A 25,252-nucleotide genomic window follows, 5' to 3' on the forward strand; every position below is an offset into this window, starting at 1 on the left:
TGGCGGCTTGTTGGGAAGCCGGGGAACACGGCAGACTCATGGGACATCTGCAGGGGCAATGTGGCTGATGCGGAGGTGGCCGGGGTTTGGAGTCAGTCTCGGCCAGACGAGGACTGGTGTGGACTAGTGTGGGTTTGCTGTGCTCCAGTGGTGAGGAGGGCGGGAGCAGACGGAGCGGGAGGGGAAGTGGTGAGGGGTGGGCAGCCGGAGGGGCAGAGTCGGGCACAGAATGTTCTGGCCATACCTCGTTCTGGGGACATGGTAGCAGGGAGAGCTGCGGGGTTCCGGGGGTGGGGTGGTTGGGGAGGCTGGACTGCAGGGGGAGGCAGGGATAGCTGGGGGAGCAGGGCCAGCAGGTGCAGGGGAGTGCCTGCCAGCACGGTCCTGGCAGCTTCCTCTCCTTAGCCCTGGGCGAGCACACCCTCGTTCTTCACACCTGTCTGGGGGAATATGTCCTTGATCCTGGGTCCCCCGGCCTCTGGGGCTCCAATTCTCCTCTGAGATTCAGGTGGGGCTGGACCACGCCCAAGGGACTTGCTGGCCCTGATGCTGCCCCCTTCTCTTGTTCCTTGAAGACGCCATGGCTGACCCAGGTCAGGCCAGAGCTCCTGCCCCTCCTTTTGCACTGGCGGCCCCCGGCCCCCTCCCCTAGCTCCGGTCTGCTGCAGACCTCCTGGACGGCACCTCTCCGCGCCCAAGCTCCCCGCTGCCGGGCTGTGCCGGCCCCTCGAGGGGGTGTCCCCCTGGGTGGAGCTACCCCCGGGGTAGGTGCTGCTCTTGGAAAATGCCTCGCACACAGCGCTATCCACAGCGGAGCGAGCCCGCTGTCCTGGGGGCGGTCTGGTTGTGCCTGGCTGTGCCTTGCCGGGACACAGCTGCTCTGCACTCTTCCCTACGCAGCCCCACACCCCCGTTTTAGGGGCCTTGAAGGGAGGGACCCTATCCTAGACCACAGGTGGCGGCTTCTTTGTGTCCCCAGTGCCTGCCCGTTCCACAGGCGACCCCGAGGGCGTCGTCCTGACCTCCATCCTCCGTGGTCGGCGTTCCGGTGCTGGCGAAGTCCCGTGCAGAAGGCTCCGTGGTATTCTAGACCTGACGCACGTGTCCCGTCCTTTGCAGCGAAGTCGCCGGCTGTGCCTGCTTTCTGATGAGGAGGAGAACCACTTAACCTAAAGTTTTGTGTTTCCAACAAAGATTTCCCTTCAGTGACAGCGCTGTGCACAAGTTCCCGGGAAACCAGTCGTGTTGTCATTGTTGGGTTACTTGCTGGTGCTCCAGGCCAGTCAGACCAAAATCAGACCACATTTGGCTCACTTCAGTTCTGCCAGATTGTTCTCTGCTCTTCGTGCGATTTCTCGGTTAGGGCCATGCTCGGCGATGTGCTCGACCCAGGATTGGGTCACGCGGCAGATTTCGACGCTCTCACACAGATGAAGTCAGAGGTGACTGCTGTCCTGCGTGCGAGGGTTTGGGGGTACAGCAGCTCCCCTCCCCGAGAACTGCAGGGCTTGGGCTCCGCGGCCATCGCCCGTGCGGTCTGGAGGTGTGGTTCCCGGTGCGGCTGGGGCGCTGAGGGCTGAGTGTCGGAGTCTGCTGGCCATTCAGCAGGTGCTGCGGCCCGTGTCCCCGCCCCCTGCCCGCAGCTGTGGGAGGCAGCTTGTGTGCAGTGTGTGACCTGCTCGGGGCTGGGAGGGCGTTCAGCGGGCTGCTCTGTTCGGAGGAGTGTGAGGAGAAGAGCGTGGCCTCGGAAGGTCAGAGGGGTGGGTGTCAAGGTCCTGGGGCTGGTGTCGTGGGGCCTGTGGTGGGTAAGGCTGTGCTTGGCAGGTGCTCGGTACCCCCTGCCCGCCGGGCTGCACAGAGCCCTGGGCCCAGGGCCCAGCCGGCTCCCCGAGCTGGTCCCTCACTGGGGAGCACTCATGTGTCCCCCACGTGTCACCTGCGTGGTGGCTGGCTTCGTTCTGAGCTCACTTCCAGTTCCTACTGAGTTATGAGCTACTGTGTTAACCCTGAAAAGACCCCGCAGGTGGAGGGAAGGGTCAGTGACATTGGGAGTCAGTCGCGGCGTTGGCAGGACACGGCGCATGCCCACCAGCCTGGCTGCTGACCCCGGGCCCACTCTCCCCGCACCGCGCTGCCCTCGGCTACCCAGACGACTTCACTGTCTTCCAGGAAATTAAGTTTAAATCAGATTAAAGCGGTGATGCTCCTTGTTCTTTTCCATCCTGACAATTATCTTAAATCTCTCCTTTTAATTAACTCAGTTTTCCAGGTCTTTCTGTGGTGGTTTGTTTGTGGAGGGCCTGGCGCTGTGCCCCCGATCGGGAGACAGGGCTGCAGCCCTGCCCGCCTAGGCTGGGCGGGCCCAGGACGGGTGCGGTAATGAGCTCGGCCGCCCAGCCTTGGCACAGCACTCTTGGCGCGGGGGCAAGGGCCCAACTCCTCCCTTCCACTGAAGCCGCTCCTGGTTTTCTTCTTTTTTTTTTAAGAACTGCTTCTTTGGCGGCTTTCACTTCTCCTGTAGGCAAGTCTCAAGCTAATATTTATCCTGCAAAGTATCTTAAAAATGCCAGAGGGCAAGTATTTGTGGAGAACTTTATCAGTAAACTGAGGCACTGTTTACAATGGGCAGATTGTGTTTGAACTTGCAACCTTTAATTCAACAGTTAGTTTTTGTTAACAGATGGAATCGTTTTGGCGGTGCTTCTAGAGAGGCCTTTATCCGTGTGGGTTTTGTTTGTTGCTGGCGAGCCTTCAGCCTTCAGCCGGCGCTGGGGGAAGGGAGACCTGGGCGGCTCAGTCTGTAGCCCTGTTCAGGTGTTAACTGCTTTTGCAATCGGGCGGGCTTTTCAGGAATGTGGACTTTGGTGCCTGAAGCCAGCCCTGCCTCTCCGTGATTGTCTCTGTCAGATTGGAGGTGCTTCCTTGCAGGGGGGGACTGGGCCTCACCACGAGCTAGACCGGGGGGCAGGTGGTTGTCCTTCGTCCGGTCTGGAGATTTCACAACTCCGAGAGTGAACTCATTCCTTCAAAACTCAAGTAAAATCTTTGCTGTGGGGGTTACTTTTTAGTGAAAGGAACCACTTCCTGGATCTCCTCCGGAGCCTGTTTCCTCCACCCGGCAGCCCTCTTTGACTGTCAGGTGAGGGAAATGCCTCCTGGCACGGTGGGGTGGAGGGTTCCGGCTCCCACAAGGCTGCAGGCGGTCTAAGGCTCCTCCTTAGCTCCAGGCCTGGTGCTGAGGGTGTCAGGGAGCAGCGGTGGGGACCGGCACGGGCTTGGGCAGGAGGAGGTGAGAAGCAGTGCCCGAGAAGGCTGGGCCCTGCGGAGTGTCCCCATGATTCAGCTGCAGCCACGCAGCTGGGCTGGCCAGAACTGGAGACAGAGGCCTTTCTCGGGGACTGGGGGAGCCCGGGGAAGGGTGTCAGCCGGGCGGGGCTTGTGCACTGGACCTTGGGGTCGGGGGGGATGACAGAGGGGCCGAGGTGGCTGTCCTGGTGGTGGTGAGATGTGCCGTGGGTGCCTAGTGGAGGTCAGGGGGCGCCGGTGGAGTCTTGTTTGTGCCCTGCGGGGAAGCTTAGGGACCGCGCACTTCCTCCTCGGTCAGCTGACTCGCTCTTTCCTGCTGACTTGTTCCTCCTCCATCTGCTGGTCTCTGGCTGTTTGTGTCTCGCTGTCTCTGTGTCTCCGCCTGCCTGCCTCCCTCCCTTCTGACTCAGACCCAGAGCTGGATGTGTGGCTGCTGGGGGCGGTATATCCCGGCGGCCCCCACACCGTGGCGCGGATTTGCAGTCCGTCTGCCGCAGTGCCCGGAGGCTCCCAGTGTGCCCAAGATGCGGGGTTCCTGCACCCCAAGAATTGTCTGGGGTGCGCCGAGAACCCACAGGGGCAGATACCCCACTGCCTTGCTGATAGGGCGTTCCAGGTCATTTCTAGATGAGCTCCTCATACTGCACTGTTGACTTTTATCTCGGCAAAATGCACCCGGCACACCGTACCCTCCGAACCGTCTTCACGGGTAGGGCTGCGCGGCCTCTGTCACCGCACCCTGTTGTCTTCCCAGAGGGAAACTCTGTCCCCCTCACGTTTATTTCTGATGCATCCGAAAATCCGTCCTAACCAGTGAGGTCCTGTGCTGGGTGCTGCTGCTGTCCGGCCTCAGGGCTGTCGGGCTCGAGGTCCCTGGGCTGGCCGGAGGGGTCACCGGGGCTGTGTGCCGCGGAGCGGGTCTCGGGTGGAGAGCACGGTATGAGGCGCAGTGACTTTCTTGTGAGTGCCCGTGGATCTCCAGGAGATGTAAAGTCTAGCCTGTTGAACCCCGTCCGTTTTGCGCACGTGGGGTCCGTCTGTGGTCACGTGCTCAGGTCCGACGTCGGGCTGAGTTTACGGAGAGCCGGGGTCGTCGTCTCTGTGTCTGAGACCTGCCTTGTGCCCAGAGGAGTTTGGATTAACTTCATTCCTGGGCTCCAGTCTCCTGAGCTTCTGAGCAGCCAGGTGGCCGGTACTGCCCTTTGGGGGAAGGTGGCCATGGTTCTCTATCTCTCTGGGCTTCCCAGCGGCCTGCGGCGAACATTCCAGTCGCTACCTGACTTGGCATCAGCATTAAATGCAGCTTGCCGGCCTCCTGGGATGGTGCGTGGGGAGGCTGAGGGCCGCAGTGGGATTCCTGTGCATGGATTTGCCCTGTGTGTGTGTGGGGGGGGTTGGTGGTAACACTTGGCTATGCTGGCGGTCACCTGCACTGCAGGCATCTGGGGATCTGGGCTTCCCCTTGCTCGGGGAGGCCCGGCCCCGAGCCCGGCACTGGGTTTTTGGCCGTGTTCTCTGCGCGGGCTGGAGGCAGCCTTCTGCTGGCTCACGGATGGTAATCCAGTCCTGGAGGGCAGTGCTGAGAGGCCTGGGGAGCGCCAGCACCCGCAGAGTAATGAGTGGGGAGGCAACGGAGAAGCAAGCACACATGAGGCTTTGGGCCTCGGGAGCCCAGTTCTGTCTGTGTCGCAGATGGGGAAGGCTGCGTGTCACCTGGACAAGATCAGGGTTTCTTCGTCCTGCGTGGGCCCATTTCAGACCTTGATGCAGTGCTTTTCTGTCTTGTCTCTTAACCCGGAGAGAAGAGGAGAGAGCAGTTGACTCTTTCCCCTCGGTGGGCACGGAGCCGGGTAGACAGTCTGACCTGGGAGTACCTCTACGGGGGAGAGTCTGATGACCGGAGCGCGTGGTTGCCTTCCGTCCAGTAGGGAGGAGGCCAAGTCCCGCAGAGTGTCCTGAGTTACAGAGAGGGGGCGCGGCGCGTAGGTGCTGTGGGCAGGAAAGCCCTGTGATTGTGTTTGGGAGCTGGGGTAGAAGCCTGGTGAAGACCCAACCCCGGGGTCCAGAGGAACGAATAACTTGCCTGCCCCAAAACACGTGGGACGGGTGTGCCGCTTGCCGGGGTGGGGTTAGAGCGCAGTCTGCGTCTGGCCAGCGTGGAGGGCGGACGGGAGCAGCTTCTGAGACGGTTCCTGGTGAACCGCTTGGAGCCTGCCCTGATGGAGGGACCTGCCAGCCTGGCTCGCGGGAGTCTGACTTTGTGATTGCGGAACGCTCAGTGTCCCGCCGCACGCCCCATCTTATCCTGCGCTTGGAGACCACCAGAAAATTTATTTTTGAAGGTAATTGCTGGGGGTAGAGGGACAGAGAGAATCCCGAGCAGACTCCCACGGAGCCCGATGTGGGGGTCCATCTCATGACCCTGGCGCCATGACCTGAGCTGAAATTAGGAGCCACCAGGCGCCCCTACTGTTTCCTTTTAAATTTTCTTTTTTAAGATTTTATTTATTTGACAGACAGAGATCACAGGTAGGCGGAGAGGCAGGCAGAGAGAGGAGGAAGCAGGCTCCCCGCTGAGCAGAGAGCCTGATGTGGGGCTCGATCGCAGGACCCTGGAATGATGACACGAGCTGAAGGCAGAGGCTTTAACCCACGGAGCCACCCAGGCGCCCCTCTTTTTAAATTTTAAATAAATTTAGGCCGTACAGAAGAAGAACAACTACACCTACAAATCACCCAGAAATAACACCTTTTTCTCTGCTTCCGTACCTTAAAAAAAAACAAACTTCCATGATCGTAACATGTACGTGACTTCTACCTGCTTTTTGCACACGGTGTGAGCTGTTCCCGCGCCAGCAGGGAGGCCCGCCGTGCAATCTGAGCCTGGTGCTCCAGCTTTATTTTCGGATGCCTCGGGTTTCTAGCGGCGCCCTCCGCCTTGCCTGTGCCTTTGTTTCTAGGACGAGGTCTGCGGAGGGGACGGCAGCCCAGGGGTTTTCACGTTCTGAAGCTTTGGACACACGGTGACCACAGCTTCCGTGCTTCAGAAGTCCTCCTCATGGTGCCGAGGACTCTCCATAGGGAGAGTCTGCCCAGGATGCCCAAGGAAGCCCTGGTTCTGATTTGCTGACTTCTCCGGGTGGCGGAAGGGTCCGTCAGGGAGGTACCGGACTGGGTTTCTTCGTCCCAGAAAATCAGGGAGCGTCCAGGTTAAGGGGTCAGTCTTGTCTATGGAGGTAGAGTCTGACTTAAGCTGCTGACAAAACTAGAGCAGCCTCCTGCCCCCCCCCAAGAGATTGTGCTCCCAGCCTCTTCCCTGGACTGAGGGGGGGCAGGGGGAGTGGCCGCCCCACCCTCGCTCCTCGGCGCCCTGCCTTCCCTCGGGCTCTGGACGGGGTTTCCCCTTGGGGTCCCGGGACCCCACGCTCCTTGATGTAAAACCAGCTGTAGGTGCCGTAAGGAGTTCGTGAGATGGAGGGGTTTATGAAGGGCATAGAAATACAAAAGACCAAAAATACATATACATATATACAAAAGACCGCGTTTTTAGTGGTTCAGCGACGCGTGCTGCGTGTTGGTGTAGACACGACCTATCCCGTCTGTGAACTTCGCCCACCTGGGTCTCTGGCTTCATGTGTATGGAGGGAAACAGGGCTGGTCTTGTTGCTCTCATTGTACTTAGAAAGTAAGAGTGATTTTAATCCCGGGTCATATATAGAGCGCATATAAGTTCTACTCATTAACCAGCATGTGACCTTTTATAAGAAAACTAGCTTTGGTTTTGCCGTTTCTCAAATAGATTTCCTACTTCCTTCTTTAAAAATGGGCATTTAGGGGTGCCTGGGTGGCTCAGTGGGATAAATCCTCTGCCTTTGGCTCAGGTCGTGAACTCAGGGTCCTGGGATCGAGCCCTGCATTGGGCTCTCTGCTCAGTGGGGAGTCTGCTTTCCCCTTTCCCTGCCTCTCTGCCTATTTGTGATCTCTGTGAAATAAATAAATAAAATCTTAAAAAAAAAACCAAACAAACCAGAAGAGGCATTTTGCATGCACCTGACAATGTCGCCCATAATTCGAGTCATTCCATATTGTTAGACTGTCCTTTCCATATTGTCAGACCAGTGTCTGACTGTGGCTCTGCGTCCTTCTTGCATTACGATGAAAGCGGAACCTGGAAACTGCTTTGCTTTGGTTTGACATATAAATCCTGGCGAAAGGTCTCAAGGTTTCATTGTGTCTTGGCAGAGTGGCTGGTGGTTGTCCCTCATTCTGCTCTCAGAGATGTGTCTGTAATGTGAGGCGTTCGTGTTTCTATGTTTTAATACCGGTCGGTGGTTACGAGTGCCCCGAGGCGGCTTGCAGCCTGCCTGCCTCTCTGGTCCGTGGCCTGGAGAGGAGTCCGTGTGCGCCTGGCACTGCCCTCAGCCGAAGACCGCGCAGGATCCGAGAGCTGCTCCAAGCGCTGACCGCGGCTGCCCCTCGGCATTGCGGCCGGTCCTGAGGCTTTGCTCCGCCTGCGCTCGCTGGGGCTGCTGGCAGTGCACGGCCACGCTCTTGTTTCCATGGCAGCCGAAGCTTCTGCAGACGCCAGTGTTTGCTCGGGACATGGAGAAGGGCAGGGGGAAGGAAACCACGCGCTGCTTTTTAATTAAGAAACAAAACCCATCCCACTGAGTTGATGATGCAAATCTGGGAAAAGTCTCTGAAGGCCAGAGGTAGAAAGTATTTTTAGGAGAAAGTCTCTGTATTTTAGCAGAAGGCCAACATTTCAGGGAATATTTGCCTCCGGGGACAGTTTGTCCTCGTTCAGCATAATCTCCTCCTAAGCGGACTTGCCCTTGCTTTCCGAGTGTTGGGTGCTGGCTTTGTTCCTCGTATTAGGGAGCAGCTTGTTGTAGTACGAAGTGCAGACGGAGTCCGTGTAGAGAGGTCCTCGGTGTTGGTCCTAATGCCTTACCCCTAAAATTGAGGAAGAATAGTGCTTTGATTCGGTTCCTGCAAAATATGTACCGTCACGTAGACTGTGGAGTCTGCTGATTTAGCTTGGATGTGTTATCCTGCCCTCCCCACCTTTTTACAAAGATTTTATTTACTTATTTGACAGAGAGTGCACGCACAAGCAGGGGGAGCGGCAGGCAGAGGCAGAGAGAGAAGCAGGCTCCCTGCAGAGCAGGGGGAGCCCAGTGCGGGACTCGATACAGGACCCTGGGGTCATGACCTGAGCCAAAGGCAGTCGCCCAACCGACTGAGCCCCCCCAGGCGCCCCAGCCTGCTTCTTTAAACTAAGCCCGTGCTTGTGACAGGTGCGGTGTGGTCATGGCCCAGAGGGAGGGGCGGCGGGGCGCGCCAGTTGCGCTAGGAACGCAGCCCTTGGTGCGTGTCCCTAGGACAGGGTTTAGGCACACCCGGGCTCTTCCCAGCGGCCCCCTGGCTTCTGGAGTGGGCTCTGGAGGGAGTTGCGGAGGTGCTTGCTGTTTGCCCCCCATGCTCCGCTGTATGTTTCCTAAGAGACATATTCCCGGATGGCTGGGCAGGTCTGTGACCCGAGGAACCTGGCACTGTGCCGTGGCCCTCTGGGCCTACAAAGTCCTGCTCGGGTTCCTGCAGCTCTGTGGGCACCCTGACATTGTCCCAGTGGATGGAAAAGTGGCTGCTGGAATTGGGTGTGCCCCACAGAGCGGCTCTGGAGCCCGGCGAGTAGATGGAGATCCTCGGTGCTACTGCGGTCGGTAGGTCAGTGCCCTACCCGGAGGGCTCTGCTCCTGCTGCCTTCCTGTGTGGGGTGAGGCCGGTTGTGAGCCTGGTGAGTCACCCTGTACCCTCTGAGCTTCTGCAGGGTGTGCTGCGGGTGCGGCTCTGGCCTCGGCCCCAGTGCAGGGCCCCAGAGGACTTGACCTGTCCCATCTTCCTGATCCCCACCGGCCTCTGGGGTCACACCTCCAGTGGGTGGGAAAGACCAGGGCAGGAGGCCTCTTGGTGTCTGTGATGTCCTGCTGAGAATGCAGGCCCAGCGGAGGCCTCCCAGCTGGGCCGGGACCAGTCCCCTCGACTGCCCGGGCTTGGGACCCAGCACGGAGAGCCCTAGCAGGTGGCCGGGTGCTGGGCTGGAGGACGCTGCCTGTGAGACGTGGCCGGGCAGTGTTTTATGCTCCAGGCGCCCCTGGACTCAGTTTGATCAAAGCAGAGGAATTCCTGAGAAATTCCACCTACGTGTGAAATTGGGAGCTGCTGTGATTTATTTGGCGGGTGTGGTGCCTTAAGACGAGAACACTTGGAAGTAGCGTGTGTGTTTTGAGAGTTTACTTGAATCGCAATATGCCAGTCTTAAGGCTTTAAAAAAATCATCTCGACTACTCATTAGCGCTGACACACCGATGCCTGCTTCCCATTCAGAAGAGAATAAGCCTCTGCACTTATCTCGCTCTTCTCTCAAAGGGGGAGGCAGTTCTAGAAATCGGGTTTCTTTTCCTAATGGAGTAATTATGGGTTGGTCTCGTTCTCCACCTTTTTTTTTTTTAAATATTTTATTTATTTATTTGACAGAGATCACAAGTAGGCAGAGAGGCAGGCAGAGAGCGAGGGGGAAGCAGGCTCCCCGCTGAACAGAGAGCCCAATGCGGAGCTCGATCCCGGGATCCTGAGATCATGACCTGAGCTGAAGGCAGAGGCTTTAACCCACTGAGCCACCCAGGTGCCCCTCGTCCTCTATCTTAAGCGCTCACGAATCCATTTCTTTCTTTTTTTTTTAATATTTTATTTATTTATGTGACAGAGAGAGAGGTCACAAGTAGGCAGAGAGAGGGAGGGAGAAACAGGCTCCCCACTGAGCAGAGAGCCCGATGCGGGGCTCGATCCCAGGACCCCAGGCGCCCCACGAATCCATTTCTTTCCAGCGGTCTGGAGTGCCTGCACTGGTTAGGCACTGGACCACCCAGTGGGGTCCGAGCCATTCTGCCCTCAGGGTGGGCGTCTGCTGTCCACTGTGTGCTCAGGCCGCCTGTCTCCTGGGGGGTGTGCTCCTCCCTTTACCAGGGGGCCAGAGTCAGGGGAAGGTGGACAGCTGGTCCTGGCTATGCCCGCAGGCCGGTGGAAGCTGAAGGCAAAGTAGAAGGGCCTGGCCAGCCCAGAGGACGTCTTGCTTGCCAGACGTGTGGGCTGGAGCTGCTCGGACCTGTCCTGCAGGCCTGTCCCCACCTCCAGGAGCTTTCGGTGGGGCCTGGGGCTGCTGCTGAACGGTCACATGTCGTGCCCTGGCCTGCTGCGGGTGGGGGGGGGGCGCACGGCCTGGCCCAGGTCTCTGCTGGAGGCGTCTGTGTGGCATTGGGCATGTGTTCGAAGGGGCAGGTGCGTTAAGAGGACAGGGGAGACCACGGGCGCTGTCCAGCGGGGAGGGGCCGGGCAGTATGGTCAGTATGAGAGCCGCCTGGGAGGAGCGCGGGAGGTCCCGGGCTTGGGCCCCTCCTGCTTCCTGCTGGGATGGGACTCCATTGAGAAACACTTTCATTAGACTGGCTTGTTCACAGCAAAGCAACACTTTCATCCCCTTGTTCCCAGGGGCCCTCTTGCCACATTTCCTCTGCTGCTCTGCTTGGGTCTGTTAATACAGCAGCGCGTACACACATCTCTCCCTCCACCCCCCTTGCCCAACATCAAGTTCCCAGCAAGCCGATCCACAAGAGCAAATAGAGATTGACGTCAGGTCCGACGTGGGTCGTGTTTGGTTTCTGAAGTGTCCCAGACTACGTCTTGTGACACGGAACAGTCAAAGGCTGGGTTATGAAAAGGTTCAAGTCCCAGCTAAGCTCCTGATCATTTCTCTCCGGAGTGGCAATCGCTGTCTGAACTGGGACACTTGAGAGCGGGGGGGGGGGGGGAGGTGGGGGGGGTGGGGGTGCCATTAATAACCATGCCCCGTGAGCGAGGTGCGTGGTCCTCGTACCCCTGGGGAGCATCTCATGCCGGGCTGTGCCATGGGTGCGTGTCGGATTGGCGTGGTCTCAGGCCATCGGGGCTACCATACAACCACAGGCTTGGGGGACTCCTCGCCAGCACACTCAGATTTCCCACAGTCCTGGAGGTGTTTTGTCTGTCTGAGGGGCATGCTTCCCCGTTCAGACGCGTTGTCTCGAACGCCGTGGCCTCACCGTGCATGGTGGAAGGAGCCAGAGCGGCCCGGGTGTCTTCCGTGAGGTCACGAACCCCATTCACCAGGGCTCTACCCTCACGACCTGATCGCCTCTCAGAGACCTCAGCCCCTGATTTGGCAGCCCAGCAGTGTGGTGGGGGGCACGACAAAGTCATGTGCCTTATTTATTCATGTATTTTTAGAAAGACTTTATTTGTGCAAGTGGAGGGCCAGAGAGGGAGCAGGAGCAGACGGAGAACCAGAAGGAGCAGGGGGAGAAGCAGACTCCCCGCTGAGCAGGGAGCCGGATGCAGGGCTGGACCCCAGGTCCCCAGGATCGAGACCGGAGCCGAAAGCAGACACTTACCTGAGCCCCCAGGCCCCCCGGTTCCTCCGCTGCAGCGCCCGTGCCACGCTACTGGGGATGCTCTGGATGGGGGCCGCTTCCCGTGCCTGAGGACGGGGAGATACAGAAAGTGGTACTTGATGCTCAGTTTTGCTGCGAACCTAAACCATTCTAAAAAATAGTTTACCAGTTCTTTAAAAAGTGTCCTTTACGTTAAAAAAACACACAGTCAAAGACCCCTGACAAGAGAGGACTCAGGAGGTGATCAGTCTGAACCTTCTGTACCTGGGAATACCTTCTCACATCTGAACTTACCGTCCTGTAGGGACTCGGCCTCATCGGGCTCCCTGCTCGGCGGGGGCCCTGCTCCCCCCGCGTCTCCCTGCTCACACTCACTCGCTCTCGGATAAAACAAAACTCAGAAACCTGCACGGACGCATCATCGTTACCCAAAGTCCATAGTCTACAGTAGGGGTCACTCCGCCGCCGTTCACTCTGCGGGTTGGGGCAGGTGTGTCTACCCTTATGGTACCCTACAGAGCAGCCTCGCTGCCCTGAAATGGCCTCTGCTCTGCACGCATGCGTCTGTGTCGTCCCCCCCCCCCGCCCCGTCCCTGGCAGCCACACGTCTTTTTACTGTCTCTAGCGTAGTGTTGCCTTTCCCGGAGTCAAGGAGTTGGAATCATGCGGGGAGTAGCCTTTTGGGATCCGGGTCTTTCACTTAGCGATATGCATTTAAGGTCTTCGACATCTTTTCGTGGCTTGAGAACTCCTTTCGTTTTCGCACCAGATAACATCACACCGTGTGGGTGGATCCCAGATGACTTAAACACTCGCCTACTGAAGGGGGCCGCGGGCGCTTCCAGGTTTGGGCAGTTAATGAAACTGGACACATCCACGCGCAGATTCTCGTGCGGACATAGTTTTCAGCTCCTTTGGGTAAATACGGACGAACCCGGTTGCTGGGCCCTGTGGGAAGAGCGTGTTTAGTCTGAGAGAGAGCGCCAGTCTTCCCGTGTGGCCACGCCATCCTGCGTTCCCATGAGCCGCGAGGGACAGGTCCTGCTGCTTGGCGTCCTCGCCGGCCCCTGGTGGTGTCTGTGTGCAGACCGCGGCCCTTCTCGTGGGTGCACCGTGGGATCTCATTTTGTCTTACAGGTTTCTGATCCCACATGGTGTGGAGCGTCTTCCCGCGATGACTTGCTTTCCGCGCGACTCTCGGGAGCCGTCTCTGCGGCTGTCTTGCCCTTTCCTAAGTCAGGGTGTTCGTTTTCTTGTTGTTGAGCGCGTCCTGTGTTCTGGAGAAGAGTTCTTCAGATGTGTGGTTTGCAGATACTTCTCTCCGTCTCTGGCTTCTCTGTCTCTTGATACAACATTGACTTGATGTTGGAAGTCAGTGGATTTCTTCAATACTCTGCAGGAAATAACCTTACGAGCGGAGCTGCCGGAATGCTGCTTTCTTGTCAAGGGTGTGTTGCACTTGCTCGATCGGATCGTACGACTTCTTACGCTCTTGGTGCCAAAGCAGGTCTTCCTTATTGCCCGCCGCCGCCCATCTTTGGTCTTTGGTTTCCCTGGCGTTTGTGTTGCCTGCGGGTTCGGGTTCTTCGCGGTGGGCGTTGGTGAGAGGGCGGCGGGCTGAGCACGGCACTAGCCGCTCCTCGACAGGGCCCTCGGAGTTTAATAGTTGGTGACGTTTGAAGGTGTTGGTAGTTGTGTGGGTTTTCTCGGGGTTATGGATGGCGGGTGTTCGAAGCAAGCGGCTGTTGCCATAAAGCAGCCACCGTTGCCTCCAGTGCCCAGAGCGCTGCCAGGGGAGGGGGTGGGGTGGGGGACGGTGGAAGGAGCAGGACGGTTGGCGTCGCTTCGCAGACCCGCATTCACTCCTCTCCGACCGCGTTCCCGGAGACGGATGCGATCACGGAGCTGAACCGGAGCTCGTGTCCCGAATGGCTCCGCAGTTAACTGCTTGATGGCGTTCCCTTCACAGCCAGCTTTCCACCGAGCACATTGTAGGAAGTCACATGTTCTGGCATCGGTTACCCTTAAATTAGAAACAGGACAATAGAGGAAGTTGTTGATTGGAACAATGGTAGTTTCACTGGGCTAAGTGCATCTGCAAATCCTACCCTCGTCGCTGTCCCCGAACGCTGCGCAGCCCCTGCCGCGGGCCCCGGAGGCGAGCGCCTCTTCTCGGGAAAACCTGTCTGAAGCGTGTTTCTGGGTCTTCTGGATGGAAGGCGCCGGGGTCCCAGCTCAGACTTCACGTCTTTCGGCAGCTCTGGCGGAGGCTCTGGGGAGCAGGCCCTTGTCCGCGCTGCGGGGCAGGAGCAGGCCCGTCCTCGTCCAGCTGCTGCCACGGGTTTGCCAGGTTCGAGCTCGGGCTTCTCACATTCGGTCCTTCAGAAGGATGTGCGTGAAATGTTTCGTTTTTATGGTTTTAGTTCCTTTGGTTAGTGGTCTACCATTTATATAAAACGGCTTCCTTGAAGAAAACCGTTGGAGATAAGAAGGCTCGTGGGCAGCGCAAACCTGGTTTTACCGGGTTCGGTGGCTCCCTTCAGTGCGATGAGTCACCCTCTGCCCAGGCGCTTGGCTGATGGGACAGCAGCAGGGGAACCTGCCCTGTGAGCGCCTGCCTTTCCTTCTCGAAGCCGTCCTCCTTTCCTTTCCTTGTGGAGTCCTGCTGGGAGGCCCCCGAAGTAGAGCAAGTGAGGGGAGACTGTGTGAGAGTCTTCGTGCCCAGGACACGTGCGGCCCCGTGTGGCCCCGTGTGGCAGGGGTCCTGGTCCCTCACTCCTGAACCATCAGGGCTGTGATTTAGTTCCGTTCAGATGGGGCGAGACCCTGAGTTCTGTCTCCGAGGAGCTGAAGATCAGGTTCCAGGAACCGTCCACGTGAGCTTTGGAACATAATCCTGTTAGGCCAGGGTGGGGACTATGCGTAGTTTGATAACTGTGATCTGTTGTTAACTTGGTGATAGCCTTTTTGTCCATTCTCAGACACTTGGAGAAGTAGATTACCAAGTTAAAATGTGAAAGTCATTAGCCGTACCTCTAGGGGAAGGGACACTTGGGGACATGCCGGAGTATTGGAAGTGTTCTCTGGCAGTGTAAGTTTGTCTGACGGATTGAACGTGGCATGATTTCATCACGTGTAAGTCCTGCTTGAGCAAATGAACAAAGCACTTACTAGCCTTCTTGTAGGCTGACTAAACTTTTGGACTATAAGGGAAGAGAAAATCCTGTTTACAGTACCCGCAAAGACAAAAAGAAAGATAAAATCGTTAGGAAGAAACTTAACTAGAAATGTGCAAAGCCTGTAGGAGTATTTTGAAATTCTCAGGAGAGGCACCGAGGTGGTCTCGGACAAACGGAAAGCCCGTCCTCCTCCGGCTCAACCAGTGACTAAAATTAATGGAATCACAGTAAGAATGACCAACAGAAGCTACTTCTTCCCTGAGCGAGTCCAGCTCTTCAAGGTCATCTGCGGGTACACCAGCCTGCAAGAAGAAATAGGGGAGGGACGCCTGGGTGGCTCAGTTGGTTGGGCGACTGCCTTTGGCTCAGGTCATGATCCCAGAGTCCCAGGATCGAGTCCGCATAGGGCTCCCAGAGTCTGCTTCTCCCAACTCTGACCTTCTCCTCGCTCATGCTCTCTCTCACTGTCTCTCTCTCAAATAAATAAAATCTTTTTAAAAAAAAAATAGGGGAGTGCTGGGGAAAGAAGCTGCGAGAGGGTATGGCCTCGGCAGAGTCTGAAAGCTCCGGAATGTTCTCTCCTTACAGCGGCGGCTTACTGGGCATGGGCAGCAGACAGTCAGACGGAATGGGAGCCTGGGGAACAGACCCAAGTACTGGTGGAAATTTGATGGGGGACAAAGAGGAGTCTCAGAGTGTCGGGAGTGGACTTTCAGATAAATGCCGTTGACACGATCCGATGGCCACTGTGAGAAGAGAACGGTGTATCCTTCCCTCACGCCACACACAAGAACATGCGTCCAAGATGTCACACGTGCTCCACGGGAAGTCACTGCGAACTAATGGCTGAGTTGGTCATCCCACAGCCTTTGTGCATAGCCTGACCCAGAGTCTGTCCCTTTCGGGGCTCTCAGAATTGGCCGGTACGCCTCCCACGTGCTGTGGACGCTTCGACCGTGGCTTTTGTTTGCAGACTGATTTGAGAGCACACGAGTGAGAGTGGGAGGTGCAGAGGGGGAGAGAGAGCATCCCAGTCAGACTTGGGGCGGAGCGTGGAGCCTGCTGCCGGGCTCCATCTCCCCACCCTGAGATCATGACCTGAGCCAACACCAGGAGTCGGTCACTTAACTGACTGAGCACCCCCGATGCCCCTCGGCTGTGGCTCTTGAGCGGAATTGCTTGCACGGGCTTTTCTGCCTTCTACGGGCTCCGCCCCCACAGGCTTGCTTGCCGGGGGTCTGTTGGGTTTCGATCTTGGTACCCAGTGTTCATGGTTCCAAGTGCCTGATGCCTGAACTCGATTTGTAGAGTGTCTTCTGTCACCCCCAAAAGCTCGCAAGACCCCCAGGGCTTGCAGAGAGAGCGGCCAGAGCCCGGCTCTGCCAGGTGATACCTGCTGATGGGCGCCCGGGTATTGTCTCCGGGGCGCCTGGCTCTGAACCGGCTTGGCCAGATCTGTAAGGAGCCCACTGTCCGCCGACGGGGCTGTTAGTTGAGCCCCATTGGAAGGTACCCGTGCGACAGAGGCTTCGCTCTGGGGACGCTGGTGCAGTGCTGCTGCCTTGGCTTGAGAGTGCGGACGCGGGCCTCCGTAGGGCTGTGAGGCGCGGACAGACGTTGTCTGCTAATTGCTGCCCACAGAGCAGACTCGCTGAAGACGCTAACGATGTTTGTCGTTTCCATCACTGTAGATGACAGTGAAGTTGCGTGTGTAAAACCTGGTCACTGTGCCACTGCGCTTGCACGGGAGGGAAGCCAGCTGTGTTAATGCCTAGCCTCCCTGAACGACAGGTAAACCCCCGCCACGCTCATGCCATCTCACGCGGGCCTCCCTGCAGCCTGACGCCCTTGCCCGGGCGCCGGTGGGGGGGGGTCTCCACTGCACACCGTCCCTTGGACGTACCGGTCAGCGGTTAGCTGGCCCTCATGCATTCATTCATTCGTGTGCTCATCCGCTCTTCCCGGGACCTCCCCGGGCTCCTCCCGTGTGGCTGGGCACCCGGGAGGTGCGGGGACAGCTGAAGCGCGGGTGGCGGCCTCTGCTACGGGAGCTTGTCCCTGTCGGGGCTGGGGTCCTATGACGCAAGTACAGGCCAGAGCCCATCACATGACGGGTGGGGCCACGGCCTGATTTCCAGGGAGGGCTGAGCCCGAGAGGGGCCCTCAGACACACCACCTGAGCACGTTGCCAGAGACTGGCGGCGAGCTGGGGCTTTCTGGAGAATTCCCAGAGATGCTTAGGCTCTTGAGAGAGAACTGCTGGCACCCTTCTCCGTTCCTCAGGCCGCATCTCGGAGGCCACCTCCTCCGGCTCTGGGAGAGTGTGGCCTGGGCCCGCCGGCATTTTCCCGTCCACTTTGAGCAACGGCTGATTTGGTTCCATGAAGAGGTGATGATGTTGAGTTTGCCACATCCGGCCCAGTTGATGGATCCAAATGTAATAGTGTAAAATGCAGTGTTTTGGCATTTCTGGAGGAGACTTTCCCCATTTCATAATAACCTTCAGACAGAGTTTCTCAGCTTTGATCTGGTTGACCCTGGGGGCCAGATCGTTCTCTAGCGTGGAGCCGCACTGAGTGGCGGCCTGGCCCCGACCCACGCTCTGACAGCCGGGAGCCTGTCCAGACGCCGCTGCTGTCCCCAGAGGGGCAGAGTTCCCGGAGACCAGGGCCTTTGAAGAGCTCGCAGATACCTAGTGTGGAGCTTGGCTGCCTGGTTTCTCCCTGCTGTGGACGTGGCCTTGGTGTGGGTGTTGGGATGGTGGCGGCCCTGGGCGGCAGTGCCGGGACTGAGCCGGACCGTTGTGTGTTCGTGCCTAAGTCGCTGGGCTTCTTGGAAAACGATGATCGTCATTCCTGCCCCTAAAGCCCCAGGTCATCAATGTGGGCTTTGGAAACCTGTTTGGGGTACATGTCCCTCACATAAAAATGATCTGTCTTATTTGGTGAAAAGAGGCGTTTAAAACTGTGGGCCCAGGCATGCCTGGGGGGCTCAGTTGGTTGAGTGGCTGCTTTCCACTCAGGTCATGATCCCCCCATCCTGGGCTCGAGCCCCGCATCGGGCTCCTTGCTTGGCAGGGAACCTGCTTCTGGCACTGCGCCTGCCTGCCTCTCTGCCTGCCTCTCTGCCTGCCTGTGCGCTCGCTCGCTCTCTCTCTGACAAATAAAGAAAATCTTTAAGAGAAACCCACAAAAACCACGGACCCTATTTTGGTAAGATTGACGGGTTGACAAATGGGATTTCTTCTCTTCCATTTTCTTAGGACAGGGATCTCTCCCGAGGTAGGGAGGGAGTGGAAACAGTGGGTATTGGTGATTGTTAATGTGGACAACTTGGGTTTGTTGTTCTGTTTAACGCTGTTTTGTTTACTGTGTATTTTAAGAGTAGTTTCATAACACATTTTTTAAAAGATTGAGGTTAGAAATCCTGGTTGTTTCTGTTTTGTTTTGAGAGAGAGAGCACGAGCCGCGCGCAAGGCGGGAGGGGGCAGAGGGAGAGGGGGAGTGTCAAGCAAGCTCCATCTCATGACCCCAGGACCGTGACCTGAGGTGACCCCAAGAGTCAGATGCTCCACTGACTGAGCCACCCAGGCACCCTCAACCCCCTGGTTTTGCTCGAGCTGTTGGGTGGTAGGGGGCACTTGGGACATTCTGAAGCAGTCTCGAGGACGGGGGTCATCGGACTGAAGCGAAGGAGCCCCGGAGGGGGGGTGTAGGATGCACCGTGAGGACAGGACGCGCACCTGCGGGCCCCAAAGATGTTCCCGTCGCAGCGGAAAGGACTGGGAGGGAGCCCCGCCGTGGTGACGGGAGGAGGGAAGGGCTAGGGCCCCGCCATGGCCTCCGGGGCTCCCCGAGGGGCCGCTCTGTGTGAAGGCTGCCCTTGGTTGCTCATGGTTCTGGGGGGAAAGGGAGAAGGAACTGATGAAACCCATCCTTGGTTAAGTGAGTATTAACCAGAAGTATTTTTACGTAAACGAGTTGTTGAGAATCTCTGGTAAGATTTCAATTCCCAGACCGACCTTAAAACAAGATGGGAAGGCAGGGGTGTGATTTCAGGGCCCTCTTCTGCAGGTTGGAGTGAAGAGAACCCCGGTGCCTAGGGGCTTGCGTCTGGCCAAGCACGTGGGTTGGGTAGGGCTGCGTCCTTAGTCGGCCTTGCATTTTCCTAAAACCTTGCTACGGGGAAAGTTCTGTTAGAAGCAAGGGGTGGGCGCTTTGTTGCGGTGTGCCCTGTGGGAACAGAATGCACTACAAAGCCCATCGAGGCGCCAGGACAGTGGGAAGGTGGGGCCGGAGTCAGGAGTTGGTCACCAGTAGGAACAGCGTGTGGGTTGGGACGTGAGCCCCTAGACAAGATACTCGAGTTTGCGATGCAGGCACTTGTCTCCTGGAGACGGGCCGGAACCTGCCAAGGTCAACACCACCGCTGTAGACAGCCCATAGCATGCACTCAGCTGCCTTTTGGTGGGCTTGGGAACCCCCCCCACCCCGTCCCCATCACCCCTGCCCTGCGGGTGGCAAGCTGCCCATCCTTGCTCGACCCGCCTCCCTGCTGTCCACTCCTGGGCGGATCTCTGCTCCTTTATCCAGCCTCCCTGCCTCCCCGCCTCCCCAGCCTCTCCTCCCCACCCCCAGAAGCTGCCGATTCTTGCTAGTTCTCGCTGTCTCAAGAGCAAAAGCTAAGCTCTCTCCTGCTGTCTGCCCTTCCTTGTCCTGTCTTCACCCCGACCCGGGGTCAGATCATACAAGAAGATGCTTCTCTAGGAGGCAGGGTTTGTCTTCTCCACGGCTGAGCCGGAAGCAGCACCAGAGAGCTGTGGCGATCCGAGGTCGGGATCTCCCGGGTGGCCCAGGACCAGTCTGCGGAGGGCCTGCACAAGCCAGGGAGTGGGAGGCCACATGGTGGCTGCCCCCGACTGACTCTCTGCTGGGGTTGTTTTCCTCTTTTGCAGATCAGCCAGTCGCTCGATGGGGAGCAACAGCGGACCCCCTTGTGTCACCTTCCCGCCTCTCTGTAGCAAGAAAAATACCTTCAGCACCGCTTCGATAACGATGATGGAGCTAGTATTAACTGAATGGCAATTATGGATTTTTAACTCTAATTCACAGTAAACCAGCAAGCCGTGTGCTTACAGTCCGACCAAACATCATCTCGTTTTGCTGCGTGCCTCGCCCGATCGTGAGAAGTTGTGAGATCTCTCTCTGTACACGGAGGGATACAAGCACCGCTCGCCGGAGGAACACGACTGGCGCAGAGAGAGCAGGCGTCCTGATTTACCCTTAACGATACCCGATAGCATTATCTGTATAGGCGGAGGAAATCCATACACACGCATATATCTATGTTTCTGGTGGTAATGAGAATGGCCCCGCAGAACGCCGACTCGGAGTCTATCCAAGTCCAGGAGCTGCCCGTGGCCCTGCCGGACCTGCAGAAGCCGGGCAGCGCGGACGCCCGCGAGGAGACCATCAGTGAGGGGTCCATAGACCGGATCCCCGTGCGCCTGTGGGTGATGCACGGGGCCGTGATGTTTGGCAGGGAGTTCTGTTACGCCATGGAGACGGCGTTGGTCACGCCGGTCCTCTTACAGATTGGTAAGTGCCATCCGCGCCTCTGCCCCGTGTCTGGCGCCAAGCGTTGGCAGTCGCGGTTGGAGCACGTGCGCACGTCAGCACACAGGACTTGTCAGTGCGCTGGACAGCGTCAGGAGCCCTGGGAACCAGCATCCTGGGCTTTTTGCTCCCCTCCACCTCCTCTGGCCATTTTTTCCCTCTGGTGGGTGGGCCTTGGGTGTGTGGATGAGGAAGTACCTGTTTTGGCAAGGGGGGGGTCGAGTGCTGGAGTGTGCGTGGTCAGCCTCCAGTCGCTCTAATCCCGGGGTGCCCGGCTCCCCTGCGGTACCTCTCACCCTTCTCCTACCTCCCGGACACGGTCACCCGCCTTGTCCCGGGGCAGGCCAGGGAAGCTCCTTGACTCTCCCTCACCTTCCTTCCCAAGGAGGGGAGGGGGACTGCAGACCATCTCCCAGTCAGGCACAAGGCAAGTGTTTGGAACAAAGCCCAGCCTAGAAAAACCAGAATCACATTGTTTCTTATCACCAGCTTCTTGTTGACGACTTAAATCTGAGTTTTGAGTGGACGTTGCGTGGCTGAATGACAGGTATTTCCAGAAATCCTGGAGTTCGTGGAGTTGCTCAGTGAGCCTTACAAAGCCCCATATGGGAAGACCGTGGCGTCCCCTCCGGATCACCGCTGGGGGCCTTAGGCCCTGTGCGTTTTTTCGTTGTTTAGTTTCCCTCTTGTCTAAGGGAGTTTGAAAATCTGCAGCTTTCCAGCCTCTGAGCGTTCTGGAAAAGGGGCCGAGCTGTTCAAAGTCTTCTCTTTGGTTCCAGAACGCCGCATGTGCGTAGTGTCTGCTTGTTTTGGTGGTTTTAGGAACGTTTCTTTCTCCAGACGTGATGTTTCCTGTTCGGTGAGCGCTCGCGGCTCCATGGCTCCGTCGGTCAAGTGCAGGGGTCTGAAAATCCCAGCGTTTCTGTCAGTGACGAATGGCGCCCTCGTTTCCCACTTCGGCGGTGGCAGGTGCTTGCGATGGTTTCTGAAGCGGTGGTTACGGGACACAGCCCTGCCTCTTCTCGGCATCGCTCCTTCTCTCCCTGCTGAGCTCACCACCCGGCGGCATGTTCTCTCTGTAACCCTGGGCCTCACCTGTTTCATCTTTAAAGGTGTCCTGAGGAGGCTTCGTGAGACCTCAGGCCGGGTTGAACGCTTTTCCGGGGAGCCGGGGACAGTGTGGCGTGAGTGATGTGGTCACCTCCGTGCTTGTTGCAGCTCTGCCCTTCACATTCCGTACCCCGGCAGCAGGCTGGCAGCCAAGGCTGGCACGGGACGCCCGTCTCTGCTCATGCAGGACCAGTCGGAGCTGCCTCGCAGCACTGTGAGCCGGAGGGAGCTGGGTAGCCGCAGACCTCCGAGGGCCCCCCCCCAATGCGGGGGCCTCAGGGGTGACAGTGGGGGTGGCGAGCAGAGGGCACTCAAGGAGATGGGCTTGGCAATGTAAGCAACGAAGACTGGCTTTGTGGCCAGACCTCAGGGAGTCCGGCGGCAATTGATTTTACCAGACGTTGATTGTTTCGGGCCTTCGGCATGGAGGGACTTGGGCCTGGCCCGGCTCATCCCAGAGGCAGGCGGGACTGTGAGCGGGCAGCCACGGTTCCACGTGGAGTGCCACCGTCCGGCCTCAAGAGCACCTCGTGCGTGCGGTGACTAGCACGGGATTCAGGAGCTCCGGTTACCGAGAAGTAGCTTGTTCTAGGAGGACAGGTCTGGGGCTCTTATTCCCAGATTTTCTTTGTGATGGGTTATGTGCGTCATGGCTTAAAACCCCGGCACTAGCAGGTGCTTGGAATGTTCCAGTTTCTAGGTGTGAGGCTGTTTCTGTACAACTTCGTGCGTTTCCTTGTTGGGGCTTGAGTGCCCAGAGTGCTCCGGGAGGCTGGTATGGTTTTGGCTAGCCCGGGGCGGTAGACACGAGTGTGTTGCTCTGGAGCGTAAAGGCACTTGCTGTGTCTGGACGGGAGGTCGTGGGAGTGGCTGCCGCACACCCACCTCCGCAGGCCCTGACCCAAGCTTGGGAGTAGGGGAAGGTGCGGACCCCCCAGCACTGCAGGGCGCTGGCTCAGGAGGAGGGCAGAGCTTGGGGGAGGGGGACCCTGCCCTGAGCCCAGGAGGCCCAGTTTATTTCCCGACCCACGGGTCGGGCTCACACTCAGGGGTGATGTAGTGATCAGAATGTCCTCTCGCTTGAGCCTGACTTTCTAGCAGTTGTGTGCCGGGCCCAGAGGCGTGGTGTTCATTACAGTTGTGTTACTGCAGTTAACCGAGCTGATGCTGAAACAGTGACCTTCAGTTCAGTCCGCCTGCCTCACGGCGGCGGTGACTGCTGGTATGTCCGGCCCTGTTCGGCCCCTGTATGTGGTCACCACTCCAAAGGGCCCATGGTGACCCCTCCTGTCCGAGGGGACAGAGCTGGGATCCGAGGAGATGCTCGCCCTGTGCGTGTGGCACCCGGCTGAGATTGCAGGGCCCCCCAGGGAAGAGGCCTTTAAGAACTAGGTGTTTGAGTCAGCACCTTTCCTGACCCCAGACGGAGCCTCCTCGTGGCCCTGGGATGCCCTGGATGCACCTGCTTCAGGTGGGAGCCCACTGGGGTCGAGCAGGGACCAAACGTCTCCAGGGGCTCGGTTGACCTGCTGGGGAGGGAAATGGGCATCGCTTGAACATGGGAAGTGTTCGGCACCACTTTCAGCTTCTGCGTCCTTGGCCGTGAGCTGTTCTGTTGTCCCCACAGGTGGAAGCATTGGGTTTTGCCACGGCCTTGTCTGGTTTGTGGTCCTAAAGCCGCGCATTCACACCGGCTCTTGCGGCGTCTTTGCTGTGGCTGCCGGGCCGTGTGGCTTGCAGAGCCGGGAGGTGTCGGGTGACTTCCGCTTCTGTCCCCCCAGCCCTCTGCACGGGTCTCTAAGCTGAGCCCGGCCCGCCCGCCCTCTGGCTCTGGGGGTCAGTGGTGCTAGAGGACTCGGGTGAGTCACAAGGCTGGTGTCTCTGGACGCAGAGGGAAGACACGATGCCCTTCACCCAACAGCCTCCCTTCACCCAACAGCCTCCCGGCTGGGAGGACAAATGGAACAGAGGCGACTGGGCTCAGAGGATGGGCTGAGTGTGCAGGGGCCTCCGGGGAGTGACGTCCCCGTGGCTGTGGTCATTTTTACTGGGGTCCCTAACAGTGCGTGGAGGTGGGGGATCCTGTCCCTTCCCTGCTGGCTGCCCGCTGAGCAGGGTTGCTAGATACGGAGAGTTGGTAGATACGGAGAGTTCTGGAGGCCTCTGTTAGGGAGATGAAGCGTATAACTTTGGGGAGGGATGAGCCTGCCACGTGGTCTTGGCAGACATGGTAGGGACCGAGCTGTTGAGCTCTTGTGATCTCAGGGGACCCGGGCCCCATTAAGGGGATCCCAGAGCTGGCCTCAGCAGCCGACAGCTGCCCCATTTTGCTAAATCTCCCTATGTCCGGCCCCTGCCTTCCGGGGTCTTCGAGCATTGATGTGATTCTGTGGCAGGCTGAAGCTTAGTGGCTTTTTAACAAAATGGACTTTCTGTTTGGTTGAAACAATTACCGCGTAATGCATCTGTAGAATGTACACGGGTTCGGAAAGCCAGCCGGCCGGTGTGCTTGGCAGATGTTGGGTGCTCTGCAAGACTGAGAAGGACCTGGATCCTCTCCTCCCTTGGGAGAGGCTCCCCCTGCCCGGTCTGGGATCCAGGCAGCCTGCTGGATATGCTCCACAGCCACGTTTTAGGGTGTGTTAAGCAGTGACAGTGGGGACCTGTATTTTGGTTGAAAGTCCCCTTCCCAGGGCGTGTATCTGAGCTTGGAGATCGTGGTGCTCGGCCTTGCCTCTTCCAGTGGGAGGCGGGGTCACCCGTCCCTGAGCTGAGTGGGAGGGACGGCGGGAGCCAGCAGGTGGGCGGCCTCACGGGGCCAGGTGCCCTGCCAACTGGGGCACTGGTCCCAGCCGCGATCTCCAGCAGGTGACCAGCCAGCTAACTTGCTCTCCATACCGTGGAGCGTGGCTGGCGGGCTGTTCTTCAGGCTGGATCCCACAACTGTAGTCGCACTTTTTCTTTCTTCTTTTCTTTTTTTTGTTTATCTGCGAGAGCAAGAGAAAGCGGGAGTGGGGAAGGGGCAGGAGGTGAGAGCATATGGGAGCAGACCTCCCGCCGAGCAGGGAGCTCAGTTCACGACCCCAGGATCATGACCGAACCCAGGATCAGGACTGGAGTGGCAACCAGGGGTCATGCGCTTCACACCGATGGTGCCCCCGGGCGCCCCGTGCGGCTTTCCCTGCTTTGTGAGCACACAGTGTCGAAATGCCCCATCTCATCCAGGGTGCAGGGTAAAGCTTGTGTGCATTTGGTGCGTGTCTAATAAAACAATGCAGCCTTCCCCCCCGCTTCCAGTGCTCCATGTGAACCAGGATGCCTGGGCTGTGAAGCTCCCCTTTTCTTCCTGCGGGAGAAGCCTACCCTTGAACAGCTGCCCTTAGAGAAAACCTTCAGAGTCTGAAGCGCCCCCACTCTGCTCCTGGGATTGCTCAGGGAGGGGTGTGTTGCAGGTGGGGCTGGCAGGAGCCTGGGGCGGGGGCTGCTGACCGTGCCTTGCCCTGCAGCGGCTGCAGGCTGGGGCAGCTGACTCGGCTTGGCCAGTGGGAAGTCC

General features: G+C 58.2%; 1 protein-coding gene across 4 annotated transcripts in view; it reads left to right on the forward strand.

Annotated features, from left to right (window-relative positions):
- The first annotated feature begins 1,729 nt into the window (after positions 1 to 1,729).
- Positions 1,730 to 25,252, forward strand: part of SLC45A4 (solute carrier family 45 member 4) — a 44,889-nt gene continuing 21,366 nt past the window's right edge. Inside the window, exons 1-3 of one of the 4 annotated variants that reach the window (XM_046001882.1) lie at positions 2,887 to 3,139; positions 16,666 to 16,765; positions 19,929 to 20,571. In XM_046001882.1, the coding sequence (XP_045857838.1) occupies positions 20,319 to 20,571 (253 nt within the window). In that variant the 5' untranslated portion in view covers positions 2,887 to 3,139; positions 16,666 to 16,765; positions 19,929 to 20,318. Of the gene's footprint in view, positions 1,761 to 2,886; positions 3,140 to 16,665; positions 16,766 to 19,928; positions 20,572 to 25,252 lie in introns of those variants that run through there. The other 3 variants (XM_046001902.1, XM_046001893.1, XM_046001873.1) reach the window with 3 other exon arrangements.

This window comes from Meles meles, chromosome 1 (genome assembly GCF_922984935.1).
Source record: "Meles meles chromosome 1, mMelMel3.1 paternal haplotype, whole genome shotgun sequence".
NCBI classification, from domain to species: domain Eukaryota; kingdom Metazoa; phylum Chordata; class Mammalia; order Carnivora; family Mustelidae; genus Meles; species Meles meles.